Source organism: Myodes glareolus, chromosome 12 (genome assembly GCF_982192425.1).
Source record: "Myodes glareolus chromosome 12, mMyoGla1.1, whole genome shotgun sequence".
Lineage (NCBI taxonomy): Eukaryota > Metazoa > Chordata > Mammalia > Rodentia > Cricetidae > Myodes > Myodes glareolus.
This window is the reverse complement of record NC_142037.1, coordinates 7,595,108-7,610,681: the sequence shown is the minus strand read 5'-3', so window position 1 is coordinate 7,610,681 and position 15,574 is coordinate 7,595,108. Positions and strand designations below refer to the sequence as shown.

General features: G+C 44.6%; 1 protein-coding gene across 1 annotated transcript in view; it reads right to left on the bottom strand.

Moving 5' to 3' along the window:
- Positions 1-15,574, bottom strand: part of Lrmda (leucine rich melanocyte differentiation associated) — a 1,035,900-nt gene that overhangs the window by 412,637 nt on the left and 607,689 nt on the right. The window contains 3 exon segments of the mRNA XM_085698380.2: positions 3,160-3,277; positions 15,278-15,330; positions 15,332-15,413. Of these exon segments, the coding sequence (XP_085554506.2) occupies positions 3,160-3,277; positions 15,278-15,330; positions 15,332-15,413 (253 nt within the window).

Genomic DNA, 15,574 nt, shown 5'->3' with positions numbered 1-15,574 from the left:
CCCAGACTGCCTGTGCCCTACCTCGAAGGCAAGGGCTGTGATTGGAGAGGTGTTTTCCATTCTCCCAAATACTTTATGTCAGGAATAAAATGAAAACAGCTCCCCAAATCATGACCTCCTTGATCATCCATCAGAACCTTGTGCTGAATAAGCACAACAGGCCCCTGCTGCCCCAGAAAGGACAGAAGGCAACTTGAGATTCCGATTCTGTTAGGAAAAATAGGGTCTTCAACAAGCGTGCACGGCACAGCTCCCGCAGTGGGGAAGGCAACTGCTTTCCACTGAGGAGCCGACTGCAGGTGTACACATGCCTCCCAGAACATACATATGTATGTATACAGATATAGGAAGGCCATATATACCTGCACAGGAACAAGCATGTGTCTGTACACATGGCAAGCAGGCAAGAAGCAGCCTTCTGAATGCCAGTTTATTAATTCAGCAAAGAACTCATTTGGCTTTCTTCTATCTGCAGGAAAAATACCGCTGCGTGTCTCAGAAAATAACAGACAAAAGCGAATTGCCTGCCATTCATCAGACATGTGCAATATGAAAACCAGTAATAGTGTGGGATCTTCTTTGAATCTTGGAAGATCATCACATAGCACACTTAACCAGAACCCCCACAACCGCAGGCCTCTTCAGGCCCTTAAGCTTCTGCCACTCTCCCAGAGGGATTTCTGAGGTCCTTTCTAGCTGGGAAAGAGAAGGCAAGATCCCCATGTTGCTTTGGCAAGGGTATTTTTGTGTCTCCCCTGAAATAATTAATGGGCATTTTTAAGTGTAATACAGTTAGTCAGGGCATTAGAGTCAATCACACAAACATGTGCTGATTCTATAATTGATTGGAAGCTAATTGGGAACTCTGAAGAGCACCACCTCTGTTGTCACTAGTGACTCCGACAGCTGGTGGTCGGTTTTAAGGGACCCTTTCCCATCATGCTCAAAGGCAAGAGGGATTCCAGCTCTCCCTATCTTCTCCCCATAGCAAAACAGTTCATCCAGTTCATCCCCACTTGTCTTCCTTCCTCAGCTCTCCTGGAAACTTTTCTGTTTGCCAAAACACCCCTAGGGGTATCTCTCTCTCTCTCTCTCTCTCTCTCTCTCTCTCTCTCTCTCTCTCTCTCTCTTTCTCCCTCCAAGGCTAAAACAGCAGAGTAAGAAGAGGCCAGGCCCCATAAAGGTAAAATTCCAGCTCAGGAATTCATGGCAGTGCCCTTGAGACAACCCCATGCACTGCTCTAAGTCCCCGGTCCTTTCTTCTATGTATGCAGGGTTCTGAGACATGGAACCTTGGGAGAGAGTTGGGCACACACAGAATACAGCATCCCAGTATATGGCCAGCTAGTTAGCACTTCTTCAGATTTCCATCTGAAGTGTTACAGCTTCCAGTCCCAAAGCAAATGAGGAAAAGGTGAATAAGAGATCTGCTCAGTGCAGTGTAGGCATGGAGGTGAGAAAGACAGGAGGGCCAGGATGTGAGCCCAGGAATCGCAAAGACTTCCTCTGCTGCATTGGTGGAGGTTGGTAATGTTGCTGACTCTGACATCCTAAGGAAAGAGGAGAAAAAGAGAAAGGAAAGAAGGGAGAAAGAAAAGAAACCAAGAGATAAATTCTTTCATTTGGACAAAAATGGCAAAAGTTGGAATAACTAAAGGCAGTCATGTGCACTGTGTCAGGCCAATGCTCCAATAAGGAGAACTGTTAACACTTTAATAGCTATGAAATGAATCACTCAATTAATTCTCCACATGCTGAAACAGGTAACAATACATTTATCTGCCAGAATTATACCCTCCATATCATATATTTCCACAACTGTTAGCAATTTCATCCAGCATAACAGGAAATCAGTCGCACCTCATGGATTCAGGGAAAGAAGTGGCCCGAGGTCCGCTGCCAACAGCGCAGCTTGATGGAAGAGCTCTCGTTCCTCTGCTCTGTTTTGGCGCTGTTTGCCTTTGCTTCCCAGCTTAATCACTTCCAATGCATGTACAGAGGGCTATAAGTCACCGGCTGAGGACAAACTAGGCCTTCAGGATTCCTGTGCCAGCATTTTTAAAACAGAGCTACAATTTCATGTGCGGTAACTAAGGAGCTGCACTGTGCTTCAGGGTAGTGAAATTTCTAGAAAGGTGTTGTCATCAGGGTCATGGAATCTACTTGCTAGGCACAGACTTCTCAGAAGGGCCCAAATGTCTCTCAGAAAGACTACTGTGAACACCCTTCAAACTTCCTTGTGTCTGGATCCAGGACTCCAAATGAACTCTCCCAATAAACCAGCACCCCAACACACACACACACACACACACACACACACACACACACACACACACTGCCAGAAAACACTACCTACTGCGATAAGGGTTCCTCAGGGGAGTAGAACACCCTTCATCTCTGATGAAAGGAAATTACCCCATTTTAGTGGCAAGAAATAAGAACCCCCTACAAAAGACAAGAGGGATTGTAACCACCCCATAAACACAAAATTCCCAGAATATTCTTTGTCAGCTGTAGAACTGCTGAGAAGAAAGCACTGAGGAGGCCTGAAAGCCACCACTAGACTTGACAGAGCTTTACCACATTTCCGCGCATCTCCGTTACCATCACGTTGCTCTGAAAAGATGCCACAGCCAAGGGAACTTACGGAAGAAACCAATTATTGCAGGCTTAGAGTTTCAGAGGGTGAGTCCATGACAACCATGACAGGGAACATGGCTGCAGTCAGGTAGGCAAGGCAGTGGGGCAGCAGCTGAGTGCCTACTTCCTGGTCCATGTAACTGGAAATGGTGTGGGCTTTTGAAACCTCAAAACCTACACCCCCCAGTCACATATTCTGTAAATAAGGCCACATTTCCTAATCCTTCTCAAACAGTTTTATCACTTGGAGACCAGTATTCAAAGACATAAGTCTATGGGAGTCATTCTTATTTAAATAACCACAGTGTTTAACAAATAATGTCTCCAGATGGAGTGACAGGGAGACCCAAATTCCATCCAGCCAACTGCATGACTGGTCAGCTCGACATCTGTAAGTGAACCCTGGTGTGTGATCACAACTGCATGCGAAACACACAGGAAGACATCATCCATGTGCCTCAGAGCAACCAAGGGAGGAAGATAGGACTCCCACAGGAAACGTGGACAAGAGCAGCTCACCTTGGGCTTCACCACCTTCATGAAGGCCCCTCTCACCAATGCCTCCTCCCGTTCTTGTCTGGTGACTTTCTGGGCATCCAGAAACTTCAAATTAGGCAGCTTGTGCAGAACAAAGCACCTGGGAGAACAAGGCAGAAACAACTCAGAAAGGCAGGAGTGACATCCCCAGGGATGTGGGTAATGTGACAGCCCCAAGGATGTGGGTAATGTGACTGAACATCGCGAGTCCATGCAAGGCTCTAAGGACTTAGATCTTAGCCACTCTTCCTACCTCTCCCCTCAAAACAGATTTTTCTCTTTAGGGGAAATCTGAAGGGTTCTCTATACTGACATACAAACAAACTTCAGTAAAAATTGTGCTTGGCCCAAGCATGGATGCTCAACTCATTAGAACTAGCCTACTAGCAGGACCATGACAATGTATTCCTTTCTTCCATCCTGAGAAATGAGCCCTGCTTCAACATGGAAAGTTCTCAATAAGAGTAACATAACATAAACCTTGATCAGTTGTACCATATATGCATCTGCCATTAATAGGAGGCATGTGTATCACTCTCATTATTGATATAATTGATCTGCAAATTGGAGCTGAGGCTGGAAGCCAGAATTTCCCAGATAGGACCTTAAATGAGACCTAATAATCTGGGTGGCTATGGAGTAGAAGTAGGGCATGCCCGTAGCTGAAAACTGCTTCACTGATGACTCAAGACAGTCTTCAGTACTTTCTGTCATCATTTCTGGGTGATTTCCACTATGCAGTACAGAGATGATCTCTATCAAGGACAAATAGGAAGTAGAGAAATTTTCTAGGTTATCTTAATATCCAGAAAATACAGGGTGGCCTCTGTTCCCTCAGAAAGAACCATTAGTACCCCTTATAGACCACCAAGGATAAGCCAATGGCTATGTGTGTGATGAATTGCTCTCATATGGATGCGTGTAAAGGGTATTGACAAGAAGATGCCCTTGGCCAGGGTATATGTTTATAAATGTATAACATACGGACACTTGTCTCTACTTTCTTGCTTCCCATCAAGACCACACTCTATCTCTATCACATGAGCACTTGCTCAGGTTCTCTTCTGTTTTAGAAGGAAAAGTGAACACCCAATGTCAAGAACAATGGACAATCTCTAAAGAAACCCATCACTTCCTGCACCCACCTTTTAAGAATCCTCTCCTCTTCTAAATCTCAACTCCACTTTTCACCTCTAACCCTCAAAGCTGTCTTCATTCTAACTCTCCTAGAACACACTATTAGCATCCACCCCAACATGCCATCAATTTCTAGATATTTCCTTGTTGTTCAAGTAATGAATATCCTTACCTAAACATCAGCCTTCTTATAGGCTTACCTTCATTATATCTTGGAAACTAATTCAAGAATGCATTCAATAGCCTATCTATTCATTTCTGCGGCACAAACATCTCTTGAATAGCTATTATCTGCTAGGCCCGAGGGGCACAGAAGTGATTATGATACCTCTCTGCTCTCAAAGAAGTTCTTACTATAGTTCTTACCAACTAGAAACCCATAAGGCTAAGTTATGGATGGAGTCATCATGGGAAAACAGAGAACAACCAAAAACTAAAGGAAAAAGGAGGAATATGCCATTTCAAACAGGCTTCAGAAAACCATGTTCAAAAGCAACCCAATTAAAATTTTATTAGTGGAGATATTACTTGGGCATGCACTGTGCCTCCCTCTCCACTGGAACCTTGGGTTCTGAGAGCCTCCTTCCACATCCATAAGGTAATTTCAAGTCACCAAGTGACCTTTATAAGTTTATTCAGGTAAATGACCTGGCTATCACTCAAAAGCCAGAGACAGCAGTTTAAAGATTCTCCCCCCCAACCGGGCTCTTAAAATCAAAACACATTAAAATTATTTTTCAATTAACTCTAATTAATTCACTTATGAATTAATTTATTATTTCATGTGAGTGAGCAAGCATCTGGGCACTGGGCATAGGTCAAAAGCCAATATTCCAGAGCCAGTTCTTCCCTTTGACTTTATTGATGTAGGGACTCTCTTTTGATTTTGCAATGCTTTGTAACTATAGCCTAACTGACCCAGAGCTTCTGGGCTCCTGTCTTTACCTTGCATCCCGCTATGGGAGTGCCTGGGATTAGAGATGACACCATCACAGGCCCAGGGATGGAACTCAGGTCATCAGGTCATCAGAAACTCCTTTAAGGTCCATTCCAAGACCAGAGGTCCTATAATCAATCTCTCTCTCTCTCTCTCTCTCTCTCTCTCTCTCTCTCTCTCTTCCTTCCTCTCTCTCTTTCTCTCTCTCTCTTTCTCTCCCTCCTTCCCTCCCTCTCCTCTCTCCCTCCCTCTGTCCCTCTGTCCTTTCTTCTTCTTCTTCTTCTTCTTCTTCTTCTTCTTCTTCTTCTTCTTCTTCTTCTTCTTCTCTCTCTCTCTCTCTCTCTCTCTCTCTCTCTCTCCTCTCTGGCACTGTATCAGATCGTCAAGCTTAAGTGGGTCCCTGAAAATTTTTACAGTTCATCCCAAGATCAGAGGTCCTATAATCTCTCTCTCTCTCTCTCTCTCTCTCTCTCTCTCTCTCTCCCTCCCTCCCTCCCTCCCTCCCTCCCTCCTTCCCTCCCTCCCACCTCTCTCTTGCTTTCTCCCTGACTTCAATCTATTACCCCTTTCCTTTTCTCCCAAATCCCCTCCCTAGCCCCTCCCAACACCTCTGATCTCATCCAAAATGAGGCAAAGGGCTCAAATGTTCTTTCTACCCTTTAGCAGAATTCCCATCGGTCTCAGACTGTCAGAGAAAACTTCCATCTCCTGCTTATACTGGCAAAGTCTTAATGACAACAGATTCTTTCAAATAAAGACATGTACAGACAGAAACAATATGTCAGGAGTGACGCTCAAAGGAGTAGAGACACCCACTAAGTGTAGGGTGGGAAAAGATGAATATTCAGGTGAGGACAACATCAGTATTAGAAAATCAGCCGGTGTTTAATGATGGAGTGAAGGATGCCTTCATGGGGCTGCCAGGAACCGCGATGACAACAGACCGCGCATTGTCATTTCGCCTCACTTTGGATCACAGCTCTGAAATCAAAGGAGGAAGACAGAGAGGTGCTGGCTTTTAAGCTAGTTAAAAATTGTAGATGACAAAGAGCTGCTTTTCAGACACTCTTCTGATAGTTGGAGAGACAGCCTATGACACAGTCTGCCAATCACCACTAGGCTTCGCTTCCATCCTGAGGGCCACTGTGAGTTCCCAGAGAGGATGGTTTCCAACCCATTAGGATCAGGTATGGGCACTGGCGGGATAACAAACCAACATAGGCTACCCATCCTCAATAGATCAATTAAAGAGACAAAATAATAGTGAAAAGGAGAAAAGGGAGATGCACTCAATGCGGCCAATAGGGAAAAGGAACAAGGAGGTCCAGCGATCCCCGAGTCCATCTTTGTGGTCCTAAGATGATATTTAGTTTTAAACAGAGAGCCAGAGGTATGCACAGTTAAGAGTCCTGTTCAAGGGAGAGTTCTGCCTTTCTCCTGTGTCTCAGCTCGGGCGGCTCCTGCGGCAGAAACTGACGAGCTGTAACTCTTTTTTTTTTTTTCAAAGTTTATTAAATTATAAAAGTTTCCATTTCCGCCCCCCTCCCAACACCTTCCCACTCCCCCCACTCCCTCTCCTCCTCCCTCTCCATCCCTAAGAGCAGTCAGGGTTTCCTGCCCTGTGGGTAGTTCAAGCTCCTCCCCCCTCCCTCCAGGTCCAGGAAGGTGAGTATCCAAACAGACTGGATCCCCAAAATCCAGCATATGCAGAGGAAACAAGTCCCAGTGTCATTGTCAATGGCTTTTCAGAAAGACTCCAGCCAGCCACATTCAGAGAATCCGGCCACATTCAGAGAATCTGGTTGGATCACGTCCTCGTTCAGTCCCAGTCCAACTGGCCTTGGTGAACTCTCATTAGATCCGTCCCCTTGTATTAGTGGGTGATCGCAACCCTCGCGGTCCTGATTTTCTTTTTCATTTTCTTCCTCCTTCTGCTCCTCATTCAGGGAGACAAACTCCCTCTGGTTGGCACCGGCTTCCCAGGCTTTTCCTTCTTCTAGCATGAGACTCTGAAGGAAATTCCAAATTTCTTGTAACCTACAGGCTGATAGTCAAAGGGAAGGCACAGGTGACTCTTTAGAAGAGTATCTTTATCCCAAGGGGCCTGTGAGATGTTGCTCATTTTGAGTCTGGTCCCTGTGCCCACAGCAACAGGAAAGAAATGATTCCTGAGTCATCCCATGACCCCCATATGTGATCTGTGGTAAGCAAGCATCCCCAACATATATCAAACACACATATATACACACATACACACACTAATAAAAAATGATATATTTTTTAAAAAAAAATGTAAATGGGGCTAGAGATGTAACTCTGCAGTTAAGGGCACTTTGTGTTCTTCCAGAAGAGCAAGTGAAGTTACTAGAATCCACGGTAGGAGGCTCTAACAACTGTGACTGTAGTTCTAGATGACCTGACACCTTCAGCGCACCTCAGTGGGCACTCATCCACGTGTAGCATATACTCACACATACACAGAGACACAGAAACAAAACTGAAAACTTAAGCTTTTTGTTTTTTAATGAAGGAGCTAAGCGGGGTGCTGAGAAGGCGAGGAAACACAGAAGGCAACCTCTGCTCTCGCTGTGACCTGCGTTCTAGTATAGCGTTCACATTTTAGCACAGTGGTTCTTGACTTTAGCAGGCATCCTCGTGACCCACAGGCTTGTTAAAGCACAGATGCAGGCCCCAGCCCATCCCCAGAGCTTCTTAGCGAGGTGAGTGAGCTGGACGGAGGCCTGGAATTTATGTTTCTAATAAGTTCCCAAGTGATGCTGCCACTGCTGCCCTCCTGCTGAGAACCAATGTCCTAGAGAAAACAACACCACAAGGGCTGATAGTTGGGAAATTATGAGCACGATGAGGCAGCCAGGAGTCTCCTTCCCAGTTCAGCGAACAGTCTACCTGTGTTAAACAAAGCCCAGCTAACAGTCACATTCCCAAGGTCTTCCTGTCCCCCCCCCCCATGACTTAAAATAGGCTCCAGCAGTCCCGAGTGATAAGCCAGTGGGGGTCCAGCCTGCCTGTCCTGCGCTGGTCTTAGGAGATCTATTTCCCTTTGTTCTAGGTCGTGTCAGAGTGTCACAAGCTGCAGCTTCAATCCTGAGTATAATACAAGTTTGCCATAAAAACACAGGAGCAGATTGCCGAAGTCACAGAACGAAGGCTTTTACAATATCAATTCAACCCTTGTAAATTTAATCCAGGGTTATTTGTTACACCCAAATCTCCTTACCGTGATGTATGACTTAGTTACGGGGGTTATCACAGCCGTATCCTAAAGTTGCTTAGTACATAAAACATTTCAGCTAACAATGCAGGGAGGTTAACTCCCCCAGATAACCTGCAATCACAAGGGCTAGTCCAGATGACATCCCTCTGTCAGCTCACAGGAGCTATTGATGGTCCAATCAGTTTGTTTTGAAGGAAAAGAACAACAAAAGGCCAGTAAACTTATTCAGACTGTCAACAGGGGCTATCGAGAATGGGACTTGCAGGTAAGTAATTCTGGGTGTTTTAAGGCTATTATCAAACAGCAATGGTTGAAGGAAGAGACAGCTACTAATAACACAGAAGGCAGCCATCATAAACCACTTTATGGCAGAGCCCCCTTGTCCATAAATCCTGTGACACCCGGAGACAGCTTCAGATTTATAAAACTGCTTGTTAAGTCAGGGCAGTGCTTAATGAGAAGAGATCAGTCTAACTCAAGCCTCACATCCCTAGCTGCAGAGGGCAACTTCAATTTTTCTGACCTTCTCAAGGTGGCTGAAGGGAAAACCCAGGCCTAGAGGTACTAAGCCTGGAGGTCCTGTTGGCTGTGATATGGAAGGGGATGTTATCAGGATGGTAGGGAACCCAGCAAAGGTGCTTAAATACCCATTTGTCCCCATGTGGAGACAGATTTCCTGAAAATGAGAGGCCACCACCCAGAGATGATCAGGGTCCCTCTCTACTCACGTAAAATGGTAGATTTTCTTAAAGGATCCTTTAATGACAAAGCTGAAACTGGAAGGAGGAAAGAACAACTCCAATCCTTTTGTTATTATTGAAAAATCAATTTGTTTTTTCTCTGATATCAATGACATTCTTATTATTACTATTTTATTATTAATATTATTATTATTGTTATTATTTACCTAGATGTCAAGGAGACAGGAAAGGATTCTATTGTCCTACCTGCTCCAGAACAATTGTCTGCCCCTCAGTGCTAGCATGAACCACAGATGGTTGATGAATCAATAGGATCTGCTGGTGAGGTTGGCAGCCATATTTCTTTCACCAAAATAGTTCAAGACTCTCACAGGTTCTCAGGAGAACCGAGACACAGAGTACTGGGTGGCTTCTCCATGACATGTATGGCATTCAAAGCTTCTTCATTTTATTTCCTGACACCTTTTTACTCCCATGAACCAGGGGTGTAAGGATAGAGTGCAAGTTTCTGATGTTCTGCCTGGTGCCCTGAAGGCAGCCATCGATGCCCTCTCACTGTTCAGCTGAACAGAATGGAGCATGGTTTCAAACACAACAATGCAATTCTTTGCTGTCAATTGGATTACATCACTCCATTTAATAATACCGGCTATCTCACGCTATGGTCAAGAGTGCTGGTCCGCTACTGAAGGTGTTTGAGTAGTAAGAGAAACCACCAAGGTTTGCATGCAGCTTCTTTGAGAGTCCAGAGCTCTCAAAGATTAAGGGGAGACATGTAAAAAAGAGAGGTCATCATCATGAAAATTTGGAGGCAGGAACTTGCAGGGCAGAGTAGAGAGGGCTCAGGTCTGGAAGCTTTGAGTTGCCCTTCTGAGCCTCAGTTTCCCTATCTGAGCCATGAAAATGGACCTTGGCCTCCTTAAAACACTTCTTTTCTTGGAGTCTGTGCTCAAAGCTGACTGACAACAAATGCCTCCATTAGGTCCCTTCCTAATACACCAGTTTACCCAATTGCCTTGCATAACTACCCCCTCCCAAATCCAGGGAGAGCCAGAAACCACCAAGGAAGACCAAGGATGATGAACAAACACTGAGTGGGGCAGCTCCAGATGCTCTGAGAGACAACAATGATCTCACGCTAATGAGCCGAGGTGAGCTCACCTACAGAATTAATGAATTGGCCTGCTGACTGGAAAAGGCCAGCTGATTTTGCTCACAGGTCACCACAGCACGTTTGAAGTCTCTGTGCAAACAATACACCCACAGGACTGTCCAAGGCCCTGTATGGAGGGGAACCAGCAATTACTGTGTGGGCTTCTGTCCCTTTGATCTCTGTGTCATGACCTTTGCTTTCTTGTGATCATCAAAGCCAAGATTGCAGATTAGCCGAGGAATGCTAGCTGGGTTATATAAGCCACAGGTTTTACAGCTCCCATTTAGTGGGAAACAGCCTTGGGTGGTAGCCCAAGGTGGCCCCAGACGCCACTGGAGGGTCCCTCCCACCTTTCTTTTGGTGGGGTGCTACAGACAGTGGGCAGGCCTCAAGGGCTGCTGCCTACCAGGGAACAAAGAAAAGGCATGTATTTTAAATAATTTAAAGTTTTAAGGAATAGAGAGAGACCCACTTGGGGGTGGGGGTGTGCAACCGGAGCCCTGAAGGAACAGAAATTGAAAGAAAATGCACACCAGAGCGTGTTGCAAAAGAACAGTCCCAAGCCTGAGAGCCCCAATTTCTTATTTGAAAGGTGACATTCAGCATTTATTCTCTGTTGACTTTCAGTCATCTTTCTTCCTGAAGAAAAAGAAAAAAAGTCAAGAAAGTGAAACTATCTAGGGGTCTTGATGGGGTTTGTTTTCTCTGTCAGGTAAAGTATTAGAAGGCAGGAAATATCTGGAGCGAGACAGGGAGAGGCAGAGGAATCTTACACACAGCGAGCAGGAGCAGACAGAAGAAGCAGTGGGAGACAGACTTTTATCAGGGTGAAGAGACACAGATACAGCAGGCACCCTGGGAAACAGACAGGGCAGAGGAACTCGGGAAACAGCCCAGGATCTCCTTGAGGGCTGATGGTTTTAAGGGTCTGTGAAGGGGGTCATTCTCACCCAGTTCCGGGTTGGTCGGTTTGAACAATGGCAGGAAGGTTGATAGGTCCATACCTTGGGATAAGCATGTCCTGACATGGTTTGAACTTGCCTGTAGACTGAGATCCATGGTGGTGGGATAAAAGTCTTCGTTTTTAAGCTGACAGACTTTTCTCTGAAGTCAGGAGTGTGAGGAAGAAGCTGGCCATCCTGGAATTTCACCGTCTATTATCACCTGGTCATGGCGCACTCCCTCTCTGTCTACAGGGAAATCTGTCCATCTCCCAGGCCCTTGAAGATTGACCAGGAAAGACAACCTATTCTGAGCGCCAGGTCTCCCACCCTGACGTATTATTTTGATTTTGGATGGTATCAAAATCTGCAAGAAGTCCAAGTTCATGTCCATTCAATGCTCATCCCAGAATGGCAGCATTGTATCCACACAGGGAAATACACATGTCTTTAAGGCCCTGTGATAAGGTGAGCATCGCTGTGTCTCAGCCATAAGCAGTGACAAAAGGCAGAGGAAAGCTCAGACATGGTTACACTCCTACCACAGCAGGTCCAGGGCTCTGTCCAACCTCACAGTAGTATGTCTGTGTTCACAGAGGAATGCGAGCCTGGTTTACTGTGGGAATACATGACAAGAAAAGCCAAGCGGGCACACAGAGGTTAAGTGAGGAAACCAAAAGGGTGGGCACTGGGACATGGGGAAGAAAAGATGGAGCAGACAGCACAAGACGCAGAAACCTAGTCACTTCCCACCCCAGGTCTGGTGCTTGGCCACAACACAAACAACAACTGAACTGAAATCTTTGAAATCAACATCTCCCCTGAGAATAAAACAAGGCATACTTGTTAAGATGGACGGCTGGGTGATATAAATATTACATCACATGACCACAGAGGATGCCAATCAATTAGAAAATTTTTTCAACAGCTCTAAATGAACCACAGGTTCTTGCTTCTGAAGGCACTCCTTTAAGGCTCCCTCTACTGCTTGCATGATTAATAGAAGAAGCATTGTCAGAAAACATACTTAAAGTGAAACCCAGTAAACTGTAGAAACATCATTCTCTGCTTAAGTCATTTCCTAGCAAAAAAAAAGGTCGTATAAATTCACACAGGGGCTCCACTAAGACCATCTCAGGAACAGCAGAAAGAAGGCGGACCTCACACTTTGTGGATGACGGGCCAGGAAAAGAGTTTGCCCAACTTGGAGAAAGCAGCTGCACTGCATTGTATAAGTGCATAGGCCACAGGAACTCCGATTTCAAAAGTCATATAGGGAAACCCTACAGTTTCTCAGGGGTAAATGACTCACCCCCTGGGGTAAAGAAAGTGGGGCTACCAAAAGACCACAGAGCTGAGCTGCATCTGGCCTGTACCCCCTTCTTCCAAATGCAAGGCTAACAACTTATCAAGCCAACAATAAAAAAGATGAATAAAAGATTTAAACACGTTAGAGGAGCGACCTAGCATTTCCCCCTCATGATGCAGTGAAGGTGTAACTGGGTAGGAGTGCATTACTGTCTCTATGGTTCCTGGCTGCTGCCTTTTCTCCCAGTGTGAGGAGCTAGCAGTCACTGTGTAGATGACTTATGGGGTTTCAAAGGCAATTGTGGCTAGATGTGATTTGGGCTGTGTGCAAGCTCTAGAATCGAGTCCCTCCCGGCAACACTGTCATAAACACACTAACAAACAGCCTTCCCAGCTCCATCTCTCAGGTCCTGCCAGCAACACAGACCTGGGGTGGGAGGACACGCTTCGGAGGCCGCCCAGGTGAATCCCTAAGAAGGATCGCTCTTACAGAAAGAAAGCCTCTGCAAAAACTGTGCCCCGTGACTGAGACCTGGAGTGCGTCTGGATGAGAGCTGTTGCTTGCTAACTGATCTGGTACCGAAAGGGCAGTGGACGGCATGGGACCCAAAGATCCCCGTGACAACCTTGAAATACACAGTTCTAAGAAGAGCATGTGATTCCAAACATCTCCAGTATAGTCCCCAGCCAGTTTTCCATGTTAAATATGACTTTAGGTTTGTACTGGGCTTCAGAAAACAGGGACCTACCCTTTACTCACTGGAAACTGTTCTCTCAATGTGGCAAGTCTACAGCAGTGAGATGGATGTGTATGGTGCGTGCGCAACACGGTGAGACGGTAAACCCAAACATGGATTTGCTGCCAAAAGAGTCATAGACTCTGAGCTGACCCAGAGTCATTAAGGACCATTGAACTAGATAGTCACCCCGGCTTTAGAGGTCTTTCTGTCAAAATGGAACCCCACATTAGGTTTTCTAATCTCACTGCTTGTACGGTGAAGCTTAGTCAATCTGACCAGTTCCAAAATCAACAATGAAGAATTTGCTCTTCTCCTCATTTGTACCCTTAGAACCCTATATCTGAGACCAAACAGAACAAGGTGGAAGCAGAAAATTCCTCCCACTTGCTCTCTCCCCTTCTAAGAAAAGAAAACAATTTCTCTACGCTTGTATTCACATACTATGTTTGGTTGCATGATAAATAAATGAACATATATGTGAATGTGAGTATACACACATAGAAGTAGATAATACTCATGCATATTCATATATATGCAAAAGCTATATATATACATATATATTATGAATGAAACAAAAATATAAAGAAAAACATCAGAAAGTAAAGAAGAAATTTTCAAAAAATTATTTAAAAACATGCTTATTAGATAAACTATTTTGGATTTGACCTTCCAAGATATACTTTAAAATTTCCTCCAAGAAGAAATCTAGGTACCTACTAAAAGACGAAAGGATAAAGAACATATATTTACAGACAACGGAGAATTTAGCCATAATGAAGAACAAAATCATGTTGTCTGCAAGAAAATGCATAGAACTAAAGGTCATTACGCAGAGTAAAGAAGTCTCATGTGCTTTACCTTCTGTGTGGAACTAGAGCTAAATAACACCACCACCAACACAATCTCAAGTGGTGGTGGAGACACCACAGCAGAAAGGGAAGTGGACAGGAGGGAGCAGGGAGATGCACGGTACAGAGGAAGTCGTGAGAGTCTGATACTATTTAAGAGCAGTAGGTATATAATATATATGAAAATATAACAAAGAATCTCATTAATGTGACAATTAATATACGCTGAGAACTATAGTAAAACAACAAATGCAATTCTAAAAAATGTTCGTATAAGAAGGTACCATCTTGTATCAGACAACTTCAGGATTAAAAGTTGAAAACAAAGTTATAGAAATCAATTAACTTCTAAGCAATTAAACAATTCAAAGTGAGAAATGAGCAATGGGTCTTGGCCAGACAGCAACTGGATTTCTCCAATCAAAAGTCACACTCAAATCTAGAATATCTATCGCACCATGGTTGGAAAATTCTCTAGTGGAGAAAGACCTTCAAGAACAATTTTTCCTTCAAGCAGGGTTCTTATTTGTTCTGAGTCAGTGTAAGAATATACTCAAAGCTCTACAAAATTAATCATGAAACTTCCAAATGAACTAATGTCAAAAATTCTTCTTTACAGAAATACACCTGAATCCCTGCTTTATGTTATTCATGTCTCTGTGTTGGGCTTTTTCTTTCTTCCTTTTTTATCCTCTTTCCAAATCTATAACTTTCAGCATTACAATTTTGCCCTGATTCACAATGATTATTCCTGTTACATTTCTTTGTAGGTCACCAGATTTTTACATAAAGCACAGTAAGACAAGCCCTTCTCTAACCCATTTCCCTCTTTTCCCAATCTCTCTAGGGCTGTTTCCAAGAGCTTGTAACTTATAAAATCTAAAATGCATATGAACTAGCCTATGATGAGAACTATTTCTCAGTCCCTGATCTCAGCTCCTATAAACCCAACAAACAAAGAAAATGACTCTGTCCTCTGAAAGACAACAGTTTAACACAATCACCAGAAGTCCGCGGGCACTTTCAAACATTGACTCTGCAGCCCACACTATCAGTGCCCAGAGGCTCCTGTTCCTTTCTGCCACCATATGCACACTCACCTGTATCTCTTATAGTCTTCCTCATCCTTCTCCAAGCTGACCAGCTCATTGGGGGCATGCCACATTTCCCAGCAGGCTGAGGTACTCCAGGGCTGGTGTCACTTTAGCCAGGTGGTCGAGGAGGTGCTCCAAATCGGTAATGTACCAAATATTAAGGATCATGTTCGGAGAAAACAAAAACCTTAGCAAGAAGTAGGAGGCACACGACGCAGGCCGGGCTATGGGCGTCAGTCTCATGTCACTCTGACAAAAGCAGAGCAACTTAAGAAAAGAAGGAGGTTATTTTAGCTCACAGTG